General features: G+C 42.3%; 1 protein-coding gene and 1 non-coding gene across 8 annotated transcripts in view; both read right to left on the bottom strand.

Moving 5' to 3' along the window:
* CDKAL1 (CDKAL1 threonylcarbamoyladenosine tRNA methylthiotransferase) overlaps window positions 1–23812 on the bottom strand; it is a 356111-nt gene that overhangs the window by 108052 nt on the left and 224247 nt on the right. For 6 of the 7 annotated variants that reach the window (XM_072998681.2, XM_072998682.2, XM_078393501.1 and 3 more), the window contains one exon: window positions 9977–10122. In XM_072998681.2, the coding sequence (XP_072854782.2) occupies window positions 9977–10122 (146 nt within the window). Of the gene's footprint in view, window positions 1–9976; window positions 10123–18950; window positions 21960–23812 lie in introns of those variants that run through there. The other variant, XR_013545224.1, reaches the window with a different exon arrangement.
* Window positions 4150–4316, bottom strand: LOC140707262 (U1 spliceosomal RNA). The gene has a single exon (XR_012087182.2). It is a non-coding gene; the product is annotated as a U1 spliceosomal RNA (small nuclear RNA).

Below are 23812 nucleotides of genomic sequence, written 5' to 3'. Positions count from 1 at the left end.
CAGGTCACATTCAGCATGACTCAAAAATAAGAATCCGAAGGAGTTTCAGGGGGAAACAAGATTAAATATATGCAGAAAGGAAACAGTAATATGTTAAGCAAATACATTCCTTGACTACAAGAGCAAATTGCATACAGTATCTGGGTAAAGTACAGATTGTATTTTCCATAGCGTTAAGAAACAGGTTCCCTGTAGGCATAAGGCTAGACAACAAATGATTGGAATGAATGGAATGAAGAAATGGCTGTCTGGACGTTTTAGAATTAGCACATAAAGTCACAGCTCAGTATTTCTCAATGCAAGTTCAAGTAAGGGAGAGTACTGCAAAACTAATGGCTAACTGAAACAACACCTTTCTAGTAACCACTCAGCTAGCTGATCCAAGTGGTTATCAACTGTGGGCACACGAGTAAAACTGGCCTGAGAAGTGAAATCCATAATACTGATGAAGCTGACCTGTCATTGCTTGAAGCTGCTACCCAAGTCTACAAACCAAAAAGCACTGTTAAATTATCAAATTGAGCGAAGTACGGAGGAGTCAGCATCTCCAATACAAAGAATTTTCCTCCATAAATTAACCCCATTAGTAGGTGAAAACACTAACTTTTCTTTTAAAATAAAGGTTTTATTTTTGTTCTCATTGCTGGCAAAGGGTCATCAGCTAAGTGCACTGAAATGAAAGTCTTAAAAGAGGGAGGAATATGTGAGCTCATAGCTTAGAAAAACTCTGGATCCAAAACATTGTTGAGTTCATAATTAAGGAACCAGCCAAGAATGCAAGTTGAAAGATCCAAGAAATGTGCTGTTTAGCTTATTAACCGGAAATATGATATTGCATATGACACAAGACAACAAGAAGCTTACTTGATGCTTGCCTTCTACACAGACTGTTTGCTCTGGCCTCTAACATCAACAGAGGACCAAAGACTCCAAACAACCGGTACCAGCCGGCAGTCACAAAAGCAGCACTGAAAGGCAACTTGCTCCCTTTTCCCATCATCAGAAAGAAGTCTCACCTGCAATACACCCTCCAGGGGAAAGAAAACCATGGTATCTGCTACCGGCCATAGGAACATGGGCCACACATTATGTTGCAGGTTATCTATCCAAGAAAGGCTACTAGCATGTGTGCTTACATACATCTCACCTAGATACAAATGCCTGCCTACAACTGGCAAGGTCAAACTGATCTCTTCATACTTAATCCTTTTTCTTTCCCTCCCATTCCCTTGTATGCCTAGCTTGCAAGATTAAGTACAGGGTTTTCAGTGATGCAAGCTACTTTGGGAGATGACTTGAAAGGCAGGATACCAGTGTAATTTTACAATGTGTTCACTCTTTATTTATGTTCCTCACTTTAGACCAGGGGTCTCAAACTCAATTTACCTGGGGGCCGCTGGAGTCTGAGTCTGAATGAGGCTGGGCCGCATCAGATTTTCCGCCAAGCGGAGCAAGAGCCTGAGGAAGCCACCCAGTAGTTTCCTTAGCCCGGCTGGGGCTCCGAGGAGGAGGAGGAGGAGAGGCGTGCGAGCCCTCGTCGCCAGCCACGATCCCCTCCAGCTCCTTCTTCACTATCACCAGCAGGAGCAGGAGCAGCAGAACGAAGAAGCAGAGAAGGGAGGGAGCACCGGCGACCACCTAGCGGGGGGGGGGGAGGGCACGACATAAATTTTTAAAAAGACCCTCACAGAATCGCCTTGCCAAAGGAGAAAAGCCCCCATCAGTACCCACAAAATTAAACAGGTGCGTGCAGGCATGCACACATGCACACAAACACACAGATGTCTGGCAACCTTCCTCTGAGGGCCCCCATCAAAAAAAAGGCGCACTCAGCAGCAGCAGCTACCCCCACCACGACAGAGGAGCAAACTTTGTGAGGCGAGCCCAGGCAGCCTCCAGAGCCGAGGTGGCTGAAGCAGAACGAGGAGGAGGAGAAGGAAGCATTGCCGGGCGCTGAGGTGGCCACTGGCCAGGCTGGTGCTGGGGGTGCCGAGAGAGAGAGAGAGAGAGAAAGCCAGAGAGCCGCTTCCCTGGAAGAGGCAGCGGCAGCTGCTGTTGGCGGCTTAGATGCGCTCTTCTAGGCCAGGCTGAGAGCAAGCTCCGCTTTTAGGCATCGCTCGGCAGTGGCTTGGGCACTCGGGCAAAAGGGCTGGCAGCACGCCTTGCTCGCTGGCTCTCCCCCAAGACAGCACCTCTTGCACCCTCCACCCAGAACTGCAGCCTGCCAGCCAGCAGACAGGTAGTCTGGCTGGCAGGCTGCAGTTCCGGATGGAGGGTGCAAGAGACGCTGTCTTGGGGGAGAGCCAGAGAGCAAGGTGAGGCCTTTTTTTGACTTTAGACAGCAGAGAATGGCTGGGCGCTTCGGGGGGGAGGCAAGGTGGGGGCCACAAACTATCATCCAGTGGGCCGGAAATGACCCCAGGGCCGCATGTTTGAGACCCTTGCTTTAGACACTCCCTCTGAGAAATGTAAAATACCATAAGGGTATTATATCTGTGGTGTGCCACATTTAGAACACTGGCTATTCTGGTCATTCCATTTCAAGTATACAGCCACTGAGAAGCTTCATCCAAAATCTTGGGCCACAAAAGATGGTCAAGCATTCTCACACTTGGATGGCTATTCTCATTCCCCTGCCAGCTTAAAAGCCTGGGAGGTAGCTGAAGGCTGTACAGCTAATGCATCACCAAAGTACAGGAGAAGTATGAACCATGCTGTCACTAAACAAAAAAGTCTCCTACTCCTGTTTGCCAGAAGGAAAATATGGGGACTTCTTTGGCTACCATGAAGGAAAACAGACCATATGCTTGGATCCTCAGTATCCAACCTGAAAAGCTCCGCATTTCCTCACTAGATATTGGGCTCAGTGAATTTGACTGAGAGAAATTCCAGGTCAGGTTGTGTCTTTTGTTGTCATTACCATTACTGTTTATTAGTTATGCTTGAACTCCTTTTTTTTTTTTTTTTTTTTTTTTTGCCAATGCGTTCAAGGCGGTATACAAGGTTTTCCTTCCTGCTGTAACAGTATATTGCTTGGCTGTTTCATACTTCAGTGACCATCTCTGTTCATTGCTGTACCCTTAAGATCTGATTGAAAAGAATCACCATTCATGAATGACTCTTATCCGACTGATAGTTCTATGTAGAAAAACTAACCCAAATTGAACAAAAACTTTTCAGCCAGGATTTTTCCTAAATGCCAGTACAGGTATCTCAGGAGCGGTAAACCAATTCTTCTTGAGCTGGAACTTGGTGGCCTTCAGCATGGAGTCTGGCAAAAATTTAAATAAATATGAGATTTTGAAAATCTCATCAAGCATTTAAAATGTTAATTTTGCTGCTGCAAGTGCTTGAGCTACCAGAAGGGCTGTATTTTAAAAATCCATTAAGATGCCTTCATCTGCAAGGCATTAAGATCTGTTGGGTCAGTGATATGTAAATGAAGAAAGATCAGCAAAAGGGCTGCAATTAATCTGAAAGTGTTTGCCAAAAATTGCTTCTGTTAATATTATTTACATGGTGATGGTGAACACTAGAAGGGCAGTTTTTTCTGAGTAAATGCACCAAGACTGAGAGACTGCACATACCCAAATGTAGATTGTCATTTTACATTTGGGTATGTGCATTACATGATACATATTCTGCATTCAGAAAGTCTAACATGATTATTTACCATGTTCTAAGTCTCCAGTATCAACACATATGTTGACTAATTAATTTAAAATATGTATTTTCTAGCCAGCATATCAATAATAAGAGAAATACTTCTATCTAACTTCATGTGAGGCCTAGGGCATAAATACAAATACCGTATTTTTCGCTCCATAAGACGCAGTTCCCCCCAAAAAAATGTGTGGGGGGGCAAGTATGTGCCTCTTATGGAGCGAATACTGTAAAAAAGGGTTCAGCCACCACCACCCAGAAGCCTCCCACTGCCGTGCTGGGAGGACTCTGAACTGGCACCAGAGCTGCTCGCCGTGGCAGCCATATTGAACCTCACCACTCTGCCATCTGCACTGCTGGCTTTCCAGGATCTGCCTCCTGGAGCCCACCTGGAAAGCCAGCAGGGCCAATGGGCCTACAGCAGCAAATTTAAATGGCAGAGAGGAGTGAAAACAGCTAAGGACTGAAAGGGAAAGAGTGATTCTAGAAAGACCAGTGGAAAGCACAAAGTCTCCCACTACCACAAATTATGCAGTTGATTTCCCCACATTTGGGGAAATCACAGGGATCAGCACACCCAAAGTGCAATGGATGAGCCTCACCCTGGGAAAACCACTTTCATTATCATGGTATCTTCCCTGCCAGGTATGAGTTGGAGTGGCCCCTGCACCTCCTGTCCCCTTCTGTGCCCTGCCCCCCAAAGGCATGGTGACCCTCCAGCTGCACCTCCCGCTCAGAACAGGGCTGCACAGCCCCAGTCCCGCCAGAGGCCAAGAGAGCTCCTCAGTGTTTTGGGGTGCCCTGCGGGACCCCATCAGGGGCTGGGTGTTCCTCCCTCAATCCTCCAGTGCAGAGATATTGGCATACCTAATGTGTGGGAAAGGCAGGGAAAGTGGGAAATTCAAACTTTCAGTTAGCGAAGAGGCTGCTTGTTTGCTTCCTCACTCATCCAAGTGGTTAGAGAGCTGGGAGAGAGACCTGGGACTGCCTGTGATTGCCTGGTATTATCATTTTAAAATGTAAAAATTATTTTAAAAGCTGCTTATTTTGGGTTAAACCGTGCTTGGGCGAAAAGGTGCTCCGTTTGAGTTGAAACCTGCTTGTGTAGAAACGTGCATGCTTGCTTTAAAAGCTGCTAGTTTTGCTTTAAAAGCTGCTTGTTTGGGGTTAAACCGTGCTTGGGTGAAAAGATGCTCCGTTTGTTATAGTTTATTAAATATTTTATTATACTATTTGGTTCAGAATAATTTTTTTCCTGTTTTCCTTCTCTAAAAATTAGGTGCGTCTTAAGGTCATGTGTGTCTTATGGAGCGAAAAATACGGTATTTTGGTACACTTCCTAAATGATGGCTAGTAATGAGTAGCTTTTCTGGGGAAGAAAATAACTACATTTATTTGTAGATTATTTCCACAAATAAATGTATAGAAGAGAGCAACATTGAAGAACCCTCATTAAAGACTAGAGATTACTTTATGATGGTTTAAGATTTCATGAGCACTTTTCACTGTTAAAATGTGTTTTGCTAAAAAAATATGTGATGATGCCTTCGATTTAAAATATGTTACAGCTCAAAGGTCTCATGAAATAGGGATTTTACATTTTAATTCTATAATGAGACAATGCATTCAAAAATGCATTCTAAATAGGATTCCACAGAGTTCTTCATATTGGTTCCCAATCATACAGCCTTCTGCTTCTGTACAGATTATTCAGATTATTTTTGCTGTCTCCCCTAAAACACAGTCTAGTACTATCAGAAAAATTTCTAGTTCTCAAACTAGATTTGCATTTCTAGAGTTATATCCTCATTAAGAACAATAAATGGACAGGCCTAATAACAGAACAACTATCCTATTTTCCAACTGCGGCTGAACCTACAGTATTCCAAAAACCTCTCTCTCTCTCTCTCAATATGATACAATGTTGGAAATTCTTGGAAGCCCTATTAAAAATGTCCACATTTGTCTGTAGACAGTGTCCATGGTTACATGGCCAGCGCAACTAGACATGGAACACCGTCACCTTCCTACTGTAGTGTTACCTATTTATCTACTCTCATTTTTACATGCTTTCGAACTACTAGGTTGGGAGGAGCTGGGACAAGCGATGGGAGCTCACTCCATTGCATGGATTTGAATTGCTGATCTTTTGACCTTGCAGCCCAGAGGCTCTTCAGTTTAACCCAGTGATCCCCAACCTTGGGCCTCCAGATGTTCTTGGACTACAACTCCCAGAAGCCTGCACCACCACCTCTGCTGGCCAGGATTTCTGGGGGTTGAAGTCTGAGAACATCTGGAGGCCCAAGGTTGGGGACCACTGGTTTAACCCATAGCGCCACCACGTCCCTGACACAGAGATTATGAAAAATATGTATTAAGGTTATAGTAAAACAAAACACCCTTTTTGTGAGTGGAAAAAAATCAAATATTAAACAGAGGCTTTCTGAGCAGTGATTTAAATGGAGATTTACATTAATTTGATTTAAATCACACTCACATGCAATGCACTCACAGGCTGGCTGCTCTGCTGTTGTCACCTCTTCCTGTGGGGAAATAAGAGCCCTGTAGTAGGCTGTCAGAGAAGGGAGGAGTTTGTGATACAGAGGAGCAAGGGAATAGTCAAGCAAAGAGGAGAAGGAAGTTGCTGAGGTTTCTCTAAGTTCATGGTTTACAATGCATCTACAATTCTTGCCTATTCAGTGAGGGACTTCAGAATTCTTAATTGCTGAGTCTGACTTACTTGTGACTAAGCTGTTTCTGTGTGTAACCTAACCTGAACACCAATAGAAGAGTTGCCCCAAGCTACTTTTCTGAGACACGTTTCCCTTCTATGCCATAGACAAAAGCCAATGATTCAAACAACAGACTAGTGAGCTAATGACAAATTTTTATAGTTAGGGTATGCAGCCCACATGTAGGGCTCTGAATACAGATCTTTGACACACAAACTATACTTGTCAGCAACTCAAAGAAAAATGAACAAGTCAGAAGAGACAGAACACTTCAACGCTGCATTTCCCCAAAATGTTTGCATTTGATCCACTGAATTTTATTTCTTGGTGCTACATGGTACGTCAGCTTAAAAGTAGCTTATAAATGCAACACAGATGTAACTGCAGGCATGAACAATTGGCAAGTACCCAAAGTGTTTCCACAGAACTGTACAGTGGTGCCTCGCTTAACGATTACCTCGTTAAACGATGAATCCACTTGATGATGAGGTTTTTGCGATCGCAAAACAATGTTTTAATGGGCAAAATTCGCTACCCGACAATCGGTTCCCTGCTTCAGGAACCTATTCTTTGCATTATGACGATCAAAACAGCTGATCGTCGGGTTTCAAAATTGCCACCCGCTGTGCAAAATGGCTCCCCGCTGTGCTTTAGGATGGATTTTTTGCTGGATAAGCATCGGAAAATGGCCACCCTATGGAGGATCTTCGCTGGACGCTGAGGTATTTAGCCCATTGGAACGCATTGAGTGGTTTTCAATGCGTTTCAATGGGCTTTTTTATTTCGCTTGATGAGGATTTCGTTCTACAGTGATTTCACTGGAACGGATTATCTTCGTCAAGCAAGGCACCACTGTATTCACAATTCTTTATGCAAACTGTTTCTTTTCAGGAAAGTGAAAACATATTGTCTGGAAGCTTGTGAGGTCCCTTTTACAATGTGATAGAATATTGCCCCAATATCCCATCCCAGAACTTTTGAGGAAAACCCATGCTTATATTTGCAATCATGCCACTGAATTCCATCATAAAAGCTTGGTGGAGAAAGAAGGAAAAACCAGTGGAACTACTGGAGCAGATCCATACGTATTCTATTAATACAACATATCACCGGAAGAAACAGCAAGGGTCTGCTGTTATGTTTTAATTTTGCAGTGTCTAAAGTGAGATATCTCATGAGGACACATACTTGGCTGTTTTTTGGATTTGAGAGGCTACAAATAAAGACTCTTAAATACAGAAATAAATGAGGTCTACAGATGTAAACAAGTTCAAAGAACCAAGATATTACCCTCTCTTGCAGATTCAGTTCCTTCTCTGTCCTTATGTTGGAGATGATTTCTTACATTATCTGGAAAGTGTTCATCACTGGGATTCACTACACATGTCAGTACAATTTTAATATGAATTAACTTACATTTAAAATAATTTGATCATAAATAGTTAACTTCTATCGGTTTAAAAATGCAAAGAGACAGCTACTCAAGTTGGACTAATGTGTATTGAATAACTGCCTGTGGAATTTGGGTATCATGAAAATATATGAATATTGTGTGCTTGATTAAATAATTTCTACATTACTCAATGTACAAATACACTGAGTGGCTTTACCAGTGAGAGCCTATTACAACAAACCATCAAAAGATGAATGCATCAGCTTCAAGCTCAGAAGATATGGAGCCCCCCAACCCCAAGTCAAGTACATTAAAAATAATGAATTCTGACACTTTATCGGAAAAAATTGCAGGTTTTCTAATTCTATTTTAAAATGATAGTAACAATAAATAAAATCAAGCTATCAAAGCAGGTCCTACTACCTTTCAATATTTCACTGTTTACAAGGACTAAATAATATATGTGATTTCACCAACAAACATGATTCAGACTTAAGAGTTTACATCTAAATCCAAAGTTATGCTGCTGGTGTATGGGCCAGTCCAACTGAACTTTCTTTCTATAGGGTAGACTCACTGAAATCAATGGGATCTTAGTGGTGGCTAACAAGCCCTGCTTCTTTCAAAGGTTCTATGCTGATTGGGAAAAAAGTAATTTGAGCTTTGTAAAATGGTGGCAGATAAAAAAGCATATTTTTAAAAATCTATAATATGGCCCAAAAAGCTCCTGGGCATAACTTGCAACATTAAAACAATGCAACTTCATGGAACATTACATATGTACTTACATTATTTCTATTCCATTCTCTGCTCTGAAAATCTAAAAGAATCCTGCAAGTGTCTTTGAGATCAGCTGGACTACAAATTCCATTAGCCCCACTTATATCGCCTGGGAATGATGCCAATTATAGTTTAACGTATCTCACAAATACCAGGTTAGAGAAGACTGGTTTGGAGAAATAGACAAGTTATAGTTCTTTCTTCCTCTTCTATTTATTGAGAGAGATAGTATGGTTGTTTTCACAATGAATTTAGAATTACAAAGAATTGCTTGTTGGCTAGGGATAACAGGAATTATAGTTGAACACTTTCTGGGGTCAGCAAGTTAAGGAAGGTTGGTTCAGAGGAAGAGGAATAAATGATTCCCAGATGGTCTCCCATCACATCTTCTAACACAATGCACCCTGACTGGTCATAAGACAAAATTACACCCTTTATTTTTAGACCACTTTTGCCAAGAAAGAACACATTATTCTAAAAATGTTTTTCAAAATACTTTTTATGCTGCTAATGGTCAAATTAGCATTGAGATTAGCCACTGGAAAAACACACTACAGTGTTTCCTTGTCCCTTTTTATAATATAACTGCTGTTTCACACATCTGCATCTCAGGATCTGGTTCTATGTACCATCTTGAAAGTAGGCAAATAATTTGGATCCCTTCAAGAGTTCAAAAAATCTTTGTCATTCTAAATTCATAATGAAAGAAGCAGTGCTAACTCAGACAATAAAAGGGAGGGCAGAGATGTAAGTAATTAAACTGTAAGTCAGTCAGACATTTCACACAAGGTCAATGAGTATAATTTTCAGTGAATAGTTTGTCTAGAGTTTGCAATACTTAATTGAAATGTTCCTTGTCTAAACAAACTTAACATTGCCTGTTGCCAGTATTCCTTAAAGAATTCTCTGTGCACATTAAAGTCAACTAAACATATTTTTAAAACAGTTTTCAACTGTTACCAAAATAATTCATATCATTATGGAAAAGGATTTTGAAGGACAGTCCTAAATTGGCATAATTTGTGAATGAAAAGTTCATTCTACACAAAGGAAACAAAAAGCAAGTTTAGGCAATATTATCCAGTTATGTTATTGTAGGATGCATAGTTTTTTTTCTTTTTTTGTCATGCAGTGTCAACTATTCTGAAAAGCTCTATTAAAGGATATTTCAATGAAGGATGTTCTTAACATTCTATATATAGCTGTTCAGAGATAAAAGTAATTTGAAATAGATTAGGAATTCACTGAATAAACCACATCAAAGCAACTGTAGAGAACACATGAAGTCTGAAGACACAGAAAAATAACTCCCTTTTCTACTTTAATTATGAAGTGTCAGGTAACTGCTACTAAAAAAAAGAAAACTCTCTCTTTCTTACTCGTGATTTTTGGCTAATATTAGACTTACTTTTCTTTAAGGAAATCCACAACTCTTCTGAAGTCAGCTATACAGTATTCCCGCTTCATATCCATGAGGACACTATCAGAGGCAGACTGAACTGGTACATGAAGAAAAGCATAAACTCTTGGATGGTTGAGAATCTTTGCCATTTCCTAAAATATTAATAATAAGCACATTAATATTCTACCACATTGTGATAGTTGCACCCACTGTCTCTATGCATCGCCAAAACACAGAAAACCCGCAGAAATCACATATATTAAAATTATTACTGCACACAAACTAATATAAGCTTCTACTAAAAGCAATTAAAACAAATAGATAATGGTTTTGGATAACATATATTCTAAGGCCCTGGAGTTGTGGAAAGAACATAGCTAAACATGATCAAGAATGGATGTTCCAACAGAAACCATCACTTGATTTTTTTTAATGTATTCATCCAACATGTGAAGTCCATGTCTGAAATAAGTTTTCTAAAGCGCATTATACCTACAGTGAAGCAAAATTATTTTGTGGTACTTTAATAAGAAGGTTCATACATTTATGCAAAATAATGTGATGTTGCAGGCACAAAGCAACGCATAAACACTGATGAATGGCCTGAGTTTGGTATAACTAGTAAGCTACCTTGGATCCTTTTGAAGAGAAAGGAGGATATACCGTATTTTTTGCTCCATAAGACGCACTTCCCCCCCAAAAAAGTGGGGTGAAGTCCGTGCATCTTATGGAGAGAAGCTGGCGATTTTGCCACCACTGGCCCCATGAGGGGAACCTTGCAAGGCCCAGTGGGGGTGGGGACCTCTCCATAAGGCTCACCAAATTTTTATGAGAAGAAAACAGATTTTTATTTTCTTGTTTTCTTCTCCTAAAAATTTGGTGCGTCTTATGGAGAGGTGCGTCTTATGGAGCAAAAAAATATGGTAAGTATTTTTAATTTTTGATATGGGAACAGTTTTTTTTTCTGTAGCCACATCCTATCAATGAGGTAAGTTATGCTGGTTTCACCCTTACTGCCTTTTTGACAGGTAGTCAAAACTGTCATTATATTAGACATTTAGTTCTAATTAGTTTTTACTGTGGGTTTAAACAATGTGGGTTTTTTTAAAAAAAATTGGTTCACATAATTTTATGTGGCTAATTGACAAGGTTCTGGGGTGAGTCTTGGCTGGGTGTCTATTCACGTAACTGACTGCACACCTGAGATGTATTCTGGCACCTAAATGAGTCACAACTAACCATGGCAAGTTGTGCAAACTTCATATGAACACATTGCTTGGGGAGGTCTGTATGACCAAGAAAGTGATTTATAAATACATTTTGTAAGTAATAATATAGCTCTTGCTTTCACATTCCCAGAGTTCTGTTATCCCCATGGCTTGTCTGATTGTTCTCTTCCTGAGAATGAAAATCTCTCCTCTTCCAATGTGTGCCCCATGTGGCAAATTATGTGCCATATTCCTTTATACTACTGGCAGTGAAATTTAGATATAAACAATACAGTGAGATAAATTATGTTGTGAATTCTCTAACAACACACATTTCTATATTTCTACAGGGAATAAAACAAAAAAGCAACTTGAAAATTTTACTTTCAACTTCTCTTGACTGTTGACCTAATGAATTTTTTCCCTTTCACGAATTTTATAGTACTCTTCTAAATTAGATTAAGTCAGTGGGTAAGAGACTTGAAAGTTTAGTAGTTCTTTAAGTTTATCTCTCTCTGGCTCATCACTGTCTGGTTTGTTCACTTGGGAATCAAGAGTACAGTCCCAAAAGACAAAGAGGAGACACTAGATGCATGTATCATATATATAGCACAGCCTGCAGGGAAACTTATCCTATATGCAGTACTGTATGTTTAATTTAATCTAAGAAGGGATAAAGACATAGGAAGACAGAAGACTGTTTAGAACCATCTGGGGTGGGTAGAATTTCAAAACAATTACTAGGAATTCACTATCTTCTATCACCTGCATCTGTTACAGATTATGCCCTGTGACCTTTCAGAATGTAGCTGTAGCTTTTTTTCTAATTCCGCACCCTAGCTGAGCAATTTACTAGCGAGAATATAACTGGCAATTTATGCAACTGTAAATGCCTCATGATATTCTTCTGATCAGAAAGCTACCTTAGTGTGGGCTAGATTAAAAAAAGCTATCAAGTGGACACACAGCTGGTTACAGAATCATAGAGTGCTTATCAATGGCTCCTTCTCAAACTGGGAGGAGGCAACTAGTGGAGCACCACAAGGCTCAGTCCTAGGTCCAGAACTCTTCAACATTTTTATTAGTGACTTGGATGAGGAGGTGCAGGGAATGCTTATCAAATGTGCAGGTGACACAAAATTGGATGGAATAACTAACAGTCTGGAATATTACAACAAAATTCAATAAGATCTTGATAATCTTGAGCGCTGGAAACAACAGAATTGAATTTAACTGGTTAACTTCCATTTAACAAGATACAGTGCACCTAGAGAAAAGAAACCAAATGCACAATTGCAAGATGTGAGATACTTGGCTCAGCAATACTACATGTGAGAAGGATCTTAGAATTGCTGCAGATTATCAGCTGAATATGAGCCAACAATGCTATGTGGCTGCAAAAAAGGCAAATGTTATTTTAGGCTGAATTAACAGTAGTCTCCAAATCATGTGAAATACTAGTTCCTCTTTATTTAGCACAAGCCAGGCCTCATTTTTGTGTTGTATTCACACTTTTTAAAGGATACAGACAAACTGGAACAAGTTCAGAGAAGGACAATAAAGATGATCAGGAGCCTGGAAACCAAACTCTAAGAGGGAAGACTGAAATAACCAGGAATATCTAGCAATGAGAAAAGAAGACTGTGGGAACTTCCGGCTTGACGCCGTGATGAGATAGCAACAGGAGGACGGAGCTCTGTCCCCTGGGCTGAATTCTGTTTGGGACCCCCCCCCCCAGGGGCATTAAAACCAGCTGAATTAGCTTGCTTGCAAGTCATCGGCAGCCAGCAAATGAAGAAGCAATAAATCAGCCAATTTAACATTGTCGTTACCACTGGGTGAGATACAAAATCTTAACTATACTGCTCTAGATTATCCATGGATGGAATAATCCTTTTAACAGAAATAAGTGTCTCTTTGCCCCACCACTAAATAGAGCAGAGGTGCATCTGGAGAAGGGGAAAGAGACGCAAAGAGATGCAAAGAAAATAAATTGGACATTAATTAAACACTTAATTATACTTCAAGGAAGGAAGTTTGATATTACTTTGGCGTTAAACTTAAGAAATTTTCCTCTTAAAATTATTTTAACTAAACAACGCTGTGACTTAAACTGTTTGTTATGGCTATCTAAAGTGTTGGCAAAAAGCCCAGAACATGACCTTGAATACTCAAACTTGGAACTCTGTTTTGACTTTCCTTTCTCCCCCCCCCACCCCGAGAACTGACTAAAACACAGACAATTAACTTTGGAAAGTCTAATACAAACATCGAGTGAATAGGGCTGTCAACTTACGTCAGACTGGATTCAAAATTAACCCTAAAGGTGATCAATTTACTAAAGTGGACTTATTGAAGCAATTATTGATGGAACTGGACTGTGCTCTAAACTACGGGACATCTTTCACTTGAAATACAAGTACTTGGCATCTTGGGACATAATGCTACAACAAGGGAAATTTGGGGATGAAACAAGGTGTATCCTTCAATCTTAGAAATAGTGAGATCCCATAATAAAGAGGTGAAATCATTCAAGGAGCAACTAAAGAAGCACTATATTCAACAGGAGAGAGGGAACAATGAACAAGGAAATGTGAAGGTGGAGGACAATGTATGCCAACCAAAGGAAGGGCTGGAAGAAATCAGAGGAGAAAATTTAGGAGATTTGATTCTAACCCTAGAGCCGAGGAGAATTTTAGCTGTGTTAAGGGAAGATAAGGGGAGAAAATCAGCAGAAATAATTAAAGATAGCCTGGAAGATCTACTGGAAATAGAGCAAGTGCATAAAGATCTACTGGAGATAGATCAAGTGTATAAAATGTTTTCAGATGATACAAGGGATGATCAAATGTTTAGAGAGATAGAAACAAGAATTGGGAAAAGACAAATAAGAGAAGGAGTTACTTGCAAAGATGAAAAAGGGAAAAATATTAAGGTGGTCCTCAACGTTGAAAGCATGTATATATCTAAGTACTGGAATTGTAAGACGACATATCTTATATATTAAAAAAGGGAATTAAACTGAAATAAGGGATCACTAATCAGGGTAAAGGCATAACTTGGTGGTTCTTAAGGTAAAGAGAAGCTAGATATAAGGATGGGGCAAAACAAATAGTACTTAATGAATATACATTAGATATGATATTCAGATAGACATAATAGAAAAGGCGGAGATAGAAATGGCTAAACAATTATATAAAGAAAATTTGTATACAATGCTTTAGATAACATTTGTTAGGAACCTACTCAGTTATGGTAACAGCCAATACAGTGGTGCCTCGCATAGCGAGGTTAATCCGTTCCGGATTAACCTTCGCTATGCGAAAACATCGCTAAACGGGAATAAAAAAGCCATAGAAACGCATTGAACTTTGTTCAATGCGTTCCTATGGCTTTAAAACTCACCGTTAAGCGATGTTCTGCCATAGCGCTGCCATTTTCACGCCCTCGGTAAGCGAGGGCAGGGCGCAAAAATGCGGCGCGGACCTTCCGGAGGCCATTTTGGAACCGCCGATCAGCTGTTCTCCCGGCTTCGTTATGCGATATTCGCTAAGCGAAACGCTTAGCGAATATCGCAAAGCGAAAAATCCCCATAGGGGCCATCACTGAGCGAATGCTCCAGCGATGGCCCAGAGCACCTCGTTAAGCGATTTCCTCACTCAGCGAGGCGCTCGTTAAGCGAGGCACCACTGTATTGTATATTAAAATACAGACATATATGGTTTAAATGTTTTCAAAATGTATAGATTTTGAAGAGACAACTAAGAAGACACCAAGACACAAAAAACAAATAATTATAAGCAACCATTTAACACGATGTTTAACAAGCACAAATTGAATGTAGATAGATTGAAAAACTAATAAAATGTTTAAAACTGAAAAGAAGACTTTGGGGAGATGTGATAACACTTTTCAAATACTTGAAAGATTGTCATATGGAGGAGGGGCACGATCTGTTCTCAGTCATTATAGAGGGCAGGATATGTAACAATGGGCTCAAGTTAGAGGAACCTAGATTTAGACCATCAGGAAAAACTTCCCAACTAAGTGTAAATCATCAATGTCAATTATGCATAGAAGAGAATGTCTATAAATGTAGAATGTTCTTCTTAGAAGAAAGGGATCATTTGTTTCCTTCATAGTGGATCTCAGGCTATTGAACAGAGACACTGGACATACAATAAGAAAGGATGAAAATAACTGGTTTAAAAAACAGGACAAATGTAACTGTCTGTACAGTGCAACAGAAGTCACACCACGTGGACTATTCAATTCTATAAATAAAACCAAGATAAGCTATCAAACTTGCCATAATATGCACATTTAAAGCTGGGGTTCCTTTTTTTTTTTCCTTGTCTGTCTTCAAATGTTGAGAAGCCGTGTGATTACCCTCTCATTAATACTGGAACATAGTATTATAATTCTAGCCAACGCCAGTAGTGGAAATATAATAAAAAGTTGAACTGCTGTAACTTCTTTTACTCTAAATAGTACCTATTCAGTTCCCTTTCATATATTCTCAATTACATTTATAACATCATTGTAATATATCTAGTTGAAATGTGCATCTTGAATTTTTAAATAACAATTTTTAAATAACAATTTTTAAGTGACAATTTTGCTATTAGACTTCATTTAAAAATCACCACAGAGCTAAAAAATCAAACAAACCACTATCACTACCCTGATATTAACAAAGTATGGCGAGTTATTGAGGATTATCCATATGATGCAAAAGATGTGTCAAATCATCTATCAAGGAACACAAATTATTTTATGCATTCAATTCAAATGTTGTTTTTGTAACAGAAGAGTTGGTGGCTGAAAGAACTTTAATTACCTATCAGAATATAAATACTGGTATGGTGCTATCTCACTTGGTTATTAATTGATGAGCAAATATTAAAAGAAAAATCGAAGTCAGTCAATTACGCAAGGAGTATATTTGTTATGTGGTAATAGCCTTGTGTCGTAAGCCAACACTAATTATAAAAGGATGCATTTTATTTTTTTCAAAAGTATAGCATCCTTATTCTTTGTACAATGGTATGTTCCAGTGGTTCTTAGATACGGGACTAGACATTTAAGAAGCCTCATTTAATGTTGATTTGCCTGCTGCTACTAATCCATGAAAAGAATTAGCTTCAGCTTCAAAGATTTGCCACAGGCAGATGGTATTTCAAGTGACTGTCAGAGGATTTGACACTGAGCACAAGATTTAAGAGTGGAACCATCTCAGAACTCAAATACTTCTCACTGAACAAGGGGAATTAAAGGGGGAGAAATGTGTGGTGGATTTTAATTGTTGCAGCCACTTGGGGAATCATTCTTAGTTGAAAAGCAAGGTAGAAATATTGGCCGTAATCAGAATCAGGGGACAACAACTTCATCCATCCAAAGCAGACCCTTCTGGAGTAGCCTGTGGTACAATACTCCACCATAATAGGTGACTATTACGAAAGCAGCAAAGAGGCTTACAGCCCCATTCCAAAACAATGGCTCTATTTCTAGAAGAGGAAAACAAACAAACAAGCAAACAAGCTACAGTATAAAGCAAAAGGTTATGACTATATTCCCTGAAACAAGAAAAATTAGACCACAGAACAACACCTCTCACACACACCTACCCATTCAGAACACAGCCATATTAATGCATCCTCCTTGTACCTTAACATCTACCTCAAACACTTCAGCTGAAATCCTGTTGCTTAGTGTCACAATATATTAGGTCCACTGAATTGGTGGGGATTTGGTGAGTCAACGCCTCCATAAATTCCACTGGTTCTAACGGACATGTAATTTATATTAGCATAGTATTTTGTAATTAGAGCAGGCCCTTTTGCATCAATGAAACTTGTGGAGGAGTTAATTCATCAAATCCCCATTGATTCAATGGGCCTACTCTACTGTGTACACTAAGCAACAGGATTTCAGCCTATGACATGTTTCCAGCATCTACCCCACTTCCAAATCAGCATCACTAATGGCATGGAAGAGCTGGAATGAAACAGGTTCATAATTTGAAGGCCTCTCATGTATTCAGAAGTGAGAGTCAGTGTGGTGGGTAGCCCAGTGGACATGGGAGGCTGAGGTTTCCAGACCTTGCTGAACTATGACACCTGAGACACATTCTTAGCCTGACCCACCTCACAGAGTTGCTCTGAGGATAAAGTGGGGTGGAAGAAATTCACCAGCCTACTTGTTCAGAGAGAGTTACACTATTTGGTATTTCTGAATATATACTGGCTATTTGATGGGCAGAAGAAAAATGAGGGAAGTACTTGCTAAAGAGAAGTAAGGAGAGGCAGGGAAAAGTTAACTGTTAGCTGATAGCATAGAAATAAAATGGTGAAAACAATTTGGTGTACATCTCAATGAACTAAATTCTGTCAGCACTGCGAAATGTTTTTATCACTTGTTCAATATATTTCACATTTTTTCAATGACATCACGGTGCAGAATATTAAGACATTTAGTGTGATATAAGAGAAAGAAAGAAAAGAAACGAGAAGAGATCTAACAATTATATTACAATAGATTTCTGGGTGCTCTGTCAGGGCATGTCTGTGAAAGCCATCTGCAGAGTATCAGTGTAAATGAGACTAAAGAACACAAATGCTGAGCTGACACGAAGAATCAAAGAGAAAGAGCAAAGAAATGCTATTGTAACTTGCAACACCCTTGGCATTTTGTGCACATTCAAAGGAGAAAACACACACCACGTAGGACTCTTCTCAATGGCTGGTGTACCTTTGAAACTTTGTGAATTAATAATGAAACCCACAGATGGCATACGGCAGCGTTTGAACTAGACTCATTTTGACAAGTGACATGGAAGACTATGCATCTCATAACGTGAAATTAAGCATTTAAAATGCCACTGGTAGGTGTGAACAGGCCTTTTAAAATACAGACATATACATGCACTGCCACCTTCAAACACAAGGTGCTAGGCAGCCAGAAAATTGTCAAAACATTTTTTGAAAAATTGATGTCAAGTAATTCTGAAGCAACTGTGAAAGAAGCAGCGTTCAGGGTCATATGGATCACCAACATCATTCGATTGCTTACTTATGACTTCCACTGATAAACTGAGACCTTAAGTATGTGTAGTATGCAAGCACACATTTTAACTTTTACTTTCTTATCCTCTAGAGAAGCTCAGATTCAAAATAAAGGTTGCTCAATAAATGTTTAAATCCTATATTAGTTTCTTATTTCAGTACATGTAGTGATTATCACTGTTGTGGCTAATTTTATTTTTGTCATTATGACTGCCCTTCTATACTATAGGAAGCTGCCTTAAACTGATTCAGACCTCTGGTTGATGTAGCCAAATGATGTCAATTCTGACTTGCAGCAGCTACCTAAAGTTTCAGGCATGGTTATTTTGTGGTCCACTCTGGAGATATAGAGAACTCCCTGGAAGTCTCTCAATCAGTTAATAACTAAATCTGACCCTGCTTAACTTCTGAAATCATTTGAATCTGTAGTCCTATTCAGTTGTTACTTACTAAACTAAGTGTCTTTACTGAAGGTAGAAGGAGCACTCCATCCCTATTCCATTTTTCTAAGTTTGTTGCTGACTTCCTGTGGAGAGAGTCTAGACTGTAGACAATAGCCTTCGCTATCTGTGGTGGCTCTAAACATGAATCATGCCCCTTGGTGGACTGGGGCTGGAGTGCTCACCTCTATCATAATAAGTATTTAGTAATGGCTGAATAGAGCTTGACTATGTTCACAGCTGGGTCTTATATAGAAAGGTTACTTACCTGTAACGATGGTTCTTCAAGTGGTCATTCTGTGAATTCACACAAAGGGTTAATACCAGCGCCAGCGTTGGGCCTCTCGGAACGTTTTCTAGCTGCAAGAGAAAAGTAACAATGTTTAGGACTACCCCTACTGCGCACGCCCAGCCTAACCGTCCCTCAGTTCCATTTGTCCGCCATAGGCCCTCGAGTCAGAGAGATGCCAGTGACAGACAGACAGAGGGGAGGCCGGGCGGGATTGTGTGAATTCACAGAATGACCACTTGAAGAACCATCGTTACAGGTAAGTAACCTTTCTTTCTTCATCGTGGTCTTCTGTGAATGCACACAAAGGGTGATTAGCACGCTTACTAACCGGATGGTGGGCTGTCACTGAAGAGCCGATGCTAGCACTGCCCTCCCGAATTTGGTCTCCTCTTTTGCCCTCACGTCCAATCTGTAGTGGGTTATGAAGGTAGAGGCATTAGACCACGTAGCGGACCGGCAGATGTCGGGCAGGTCGACGCCACGAAGTAAGGCAGTGGAGGAGGCAACAGCCCGGGTGGAATGGGCTTTAAGTCCCTGTGGAGGATCTCTGTGGTTGAGCTCGTAGGCAAGGGCGATGGTAGACACGAGCCACCGAGAGAGCGTGGACGGCGAGGCCGGGCAACCCTTCTTAGGGCCAAAGTGGCAAAGGAAGAGTCTGTTGGCCAGGCGAAAGTCTTTGGTCCTGGATACGTAAAAAGCTAAGGACCGTCGAACATCGAGCATGTGGAGCATGCGTTCAACATCAGTCGTCGGAGACGGAAACAAAGTCGGCAGAATAAGTGGCTGGTTGACGTGGAAGTCGGAGACCACCTTAGGAAGAAAGGAGACGTCCAGGTAAAGCATAACCTTGTCCTTAAAGAACTGAAGAAAAGGTTGGTCATGGCGGAGAGCTGCCAACTCGCTAGCTCGACGAGCAGAGGTAATAGCCACTAGGAATAGCGTTTTTAAAGAGAGCATTTTGAGGTCACAGGTAGCCATAGGTTCAAATGGGGGTCTGGATAGGGCATGCAGAACCAAATGGAGGGACCACTGAGGGAGTGGAGGACGAACGGGAGGTCGGAGGTTAGAGAGACCCCTCAAAAACATCCTGACGGTAGGATGGGAGAAAAAGCGGGATGAGGGAGAAGCTCTGGGCTGAAAGAAGACAACCGCAGCCAGGTACACCTTGATAGTAGAGATAGACAGGTGGAAATCAAACAGGTAACGGAGATACTGCAGAAGTGTGGAAAGAGACACAGGTGAGGAGGTGAGATCCCTCTGCTGGGTAAATTTCAGAAAGCTGTTCCATTTGTAGGCATACAAGCGAGACGTGGAGGGTTTGATGGCATTGGTCAAGACCTCCTGAATTTCTGGACGATCCTCCACGCCGTCAGATGGAGCGTGTCGAGGTCGGGGTGAAGGACTTTGCCTGCTTCCTGGGTCAGTAGGTCTGGCCACATTGGAAGGGTTACTGAGTCCACAGCCATGCTGACTAGAGTGGGAAACCACACTTGGCGAGGCCAAAAGGGTGCGATGAAGATGGCCGGAGTCATCGAGCGTCGGAGTTTGATCAAGGATCTCTGTATTAACGGGATCGGTGGAAACATGTACAAGAGACCCTGGTTCCATGGAATCATGAATGCGTCGCCGAGCGAGTGGTGACCGAGACCTGCCCGGGAGGCATAGCGGGAGCATTTTGCGTTGTGAGGGGATGCGAACACGTCCAGCACTGGGGTCCCCCACTGGTTGCAAAGGTCCTGGAAGACCAGAGGGTTCAACTCCCATTCGTGAGTCTGATAGTGAAGCCTGCTCAGAGTGTCGGCAAGTGTGTTGTCCTCCGTGGCTACATGGATGGCCACCGGGTAGATATGATGACGGTAACACCATTCCCAAAGGAGGATGGAGAGATACAGGAGTGAATGAGAGCGGGTTCCTCCCTGCTTGTTGACATAGTGCATTGTGGTAGTGTTGTCCGTCACTAGCTGAACTCCGCGGCCGCGGAGGAGAGGGAGGAAGGACTTGAAGGCCTTGATAACCGCCAGCAGTTCCAGGTAATTGATGTGGAACATGGCTTCTTGAGGCGTCCAGAGGGCGTGAATGGTGCGGCGCCCGCAGTGCGCCCCCCAGCCGGACGGACTGGCGTCCGTTGTAACTTGAACGGTGAGACGGAGTGGACGAAAGGGCCGGCCAACCGTGAGATGGGGTGTGTACATCCACCACTGGAGTTGTCTGGTGAGCTCCGGGGTGACACGAAGGCGTTTCCTTTGACTGTCGATCATGGGGTCGAAAAGGGTGAGAAACCAAGATTGGAGCGACCGGAGTTTGAGGCGAGCGTGCGCTAGCGCCGGCGTCGTAGAAGACATCAGGCCGAGGAGGTGCTGGGCATGGTGGGCTGTCACCCGAGCACCGGGGAAAAATTTCCTGATGGCTCGTCGAATCTTGTGTATTCTTTCCGGGGGAAGAAAGACTCGACCCTTTACAGCGTCCAAGCAGACCCCTATGTATTGAACTGTCTTGGAGGGAATGAGCCGGGATTTCTGATTGTTGACAGTGAGACCGAGATTGGAAAGAAGATACAGAATGAATCTTGTGTCTTTCAGGGATTGCCTTCTCGAGGTGGAGACTACGAGCCAATCGTCCAGGTAAGGGTAAACGTGAATGCCCCTGAGACGAAGGTAAGCCGCCACCGGAGCCATAACCTTGGTGAAGGTCCGGGGAGCTGTGGACAGACCGAATGGCAGGGCCTGGAATTCGTAGACCGTGTCCTGAAAGATGAACCGAAGGAACCTGCGGTGGTCGGGGTGAATAGTGACGTGAAAGTATGCGTCCTTTAGATCTATAAGGACGAACCAGTTGCTCTTTTTCAGCAAGTGCATGATGGACTCTAAGGTAAGCATCCGAAACCGTCTGGGTCGCAGGTAAGTATTGAGGAGTCTTAGATCGAGGATGGGTCTTATGCCTCCTCCGCTTTTTGAGACGGCGAAGTAGCGGGAGTAAAACCCGCATTGTACGTCGTGAGGTGGTACTGTAGAGATGGCCTCTTTTTCTAAGAGAGATGATATTTCTTCCTCTAGCGAGGAGTCGAAGGGAGAATGAGTTATGAAACCTAGCGGAGGAGATCTTATAAACTCCAGCTGGTAACCGTGCTGAATAATTTTTAGAGCCCAAGTGTCGTTTGTGATGACAGACCAGTTGTGAAGAAACGGTTGAAGGCGGGTGGTAGGTGGTGAGTGGGTGAAAACGGGGGGCCGAAAGTCAAAGATACTGTTTTTGTTTTCTGCCAGGTGGCTTAAAAGGTTGGCGGCGATGGGGCGGACGAGGGCGGTATCCCTGATAGCCCTGGACAGAAGAAGAGGACTGGCCAGAGCGCTGCTGAGGAAGGTGTTTGTAAGGACGGTATTGTTGGGAAGATTGATACTGTCCATAAGATTTACGCCATTGAGGGCGTCGCTGTCTAGATTGAGACTGAACAGAATAAGACTTAGCAGTTCTCTTAGCCTTATGAAGGTCCTCCAAATGGGAGTCGGTCTTTTCGTTGAACAGCCCGGTAGCGTCGAAGGCGAGGCTTTCAACTTTTGATTTGACGTCCTCCATTATGTCCGCAGAACGGAGCCAAGCATGGCGCCGGATAGAGATGGCAGACATGAGGACTCTGGCAGAGATTTCTGCTGCATGTCTGATGGAAAGACGTTCATACTTGGATACCGTCTGAGCTTCCTCATATGAGTTGAGAAAAGCTTGCCTGGTGTCTTCAGGTATCATTTTCAACCCAGGCAAAAGTTTGAGCCACAATTGTTTGTGATAAGCTCCCAAAACAGTTTGATAATTTATGACTCGAAGTAGCAAGGTGACAAGGGAGTAGATTTTCCTGCCGATGAGTTCCAGCTTTTTACCCTCCTTGTCGACTGGAGTAACATGAGCCTTGGCCGAAGGCCTTGAACAGCTTGTTTCAACAATGAGTGAGTTTGGAATGGGATGCTTGAGCAGAAAATGAGTATCGGCCCCATGAATCTTGTAGAAGTGTTCTGTGCGACGAGGGACATTAGGTGTAGCCGCAGGCTGAGCCCAGAATTCCTTGATGGCCTCCATAACTACAGGCACAAAGGCTATACTGGGGGGAGCGGTACTGTCTCGTTTTATGTCTCCAAAGAACAAGTCCTCTCCCGGAGGGGAAGGGAGATTCAAGTCCAATTTAAGCGTCTTGGCAAGCCTGGACATCATCTGAGAGTAAGAAGAAAAATCCTCAGATGGAGAAGGAGCGTGAGTATCGCCAGTATCGGAAAGCACCAGATCACCCGGAGGTAAATCATGCGGTGGTAAGGGTGGGGGTGGCTCCTGATCGGAGTCAGAAGACCGCTCCGTGGACACCTCATCTGGATCAGAGGAGAAGACGTCCCTCTTCTTCCTTGGAGGGGGCTTCTCGACGTCGACCTGCGTTGTCGGGGGTCGAACGGGGACCACGGTCGGTGCCGAGGTGGGAGGGGCCGGTTGCGGTGGAGGGGCAACCGGTACCGGAAGAGGGTGGTCTTTGGCTCGAATGGCCCGGCGTCGGCGTCGAGGTCGGGTCGACTCCGAAGAAGAAGAGACATATATGTACCGGATCTTTTTGCGGTACCGGTCTCGAGAGGCGGATGTCGACGACGAAGGAGGAGACCGCGAACGGCCGCGTCGACGTCGATGGTGCTTACGACGCTTAGGGCGGTCGGAATCCGCCGAACGGGAAGAAGAGGACCGACGTCGGTGCTTGGTACGACGTCGATGAGAATGGTGCTTCTTCTTAGAGCGTTTACGCTTAGAGGATTTCGAGTCCGAGCGATCGCTAGAGTCGGACTGAGTGGAAGCTCGATGCCTCTTCTTCG

This window comes from Pogona vitticeps, chromosome 4 (assembly GCF_051106095.1).
Source record: "Pogona vitticeps strain Pit_001003342236 chromosome 4, PviZW2.1, whole genome shotgun sequence".
NCBI lineage: Eukaryota > Metazoa > Chordata > Lepidosauria > Squamata > Agamidae > Pogona > Pogona vitticeps.
Note: the sequence above shows the minus strand (reverse complement) of the source record. Positions and strands in the feature narration are given on the sequence as shown.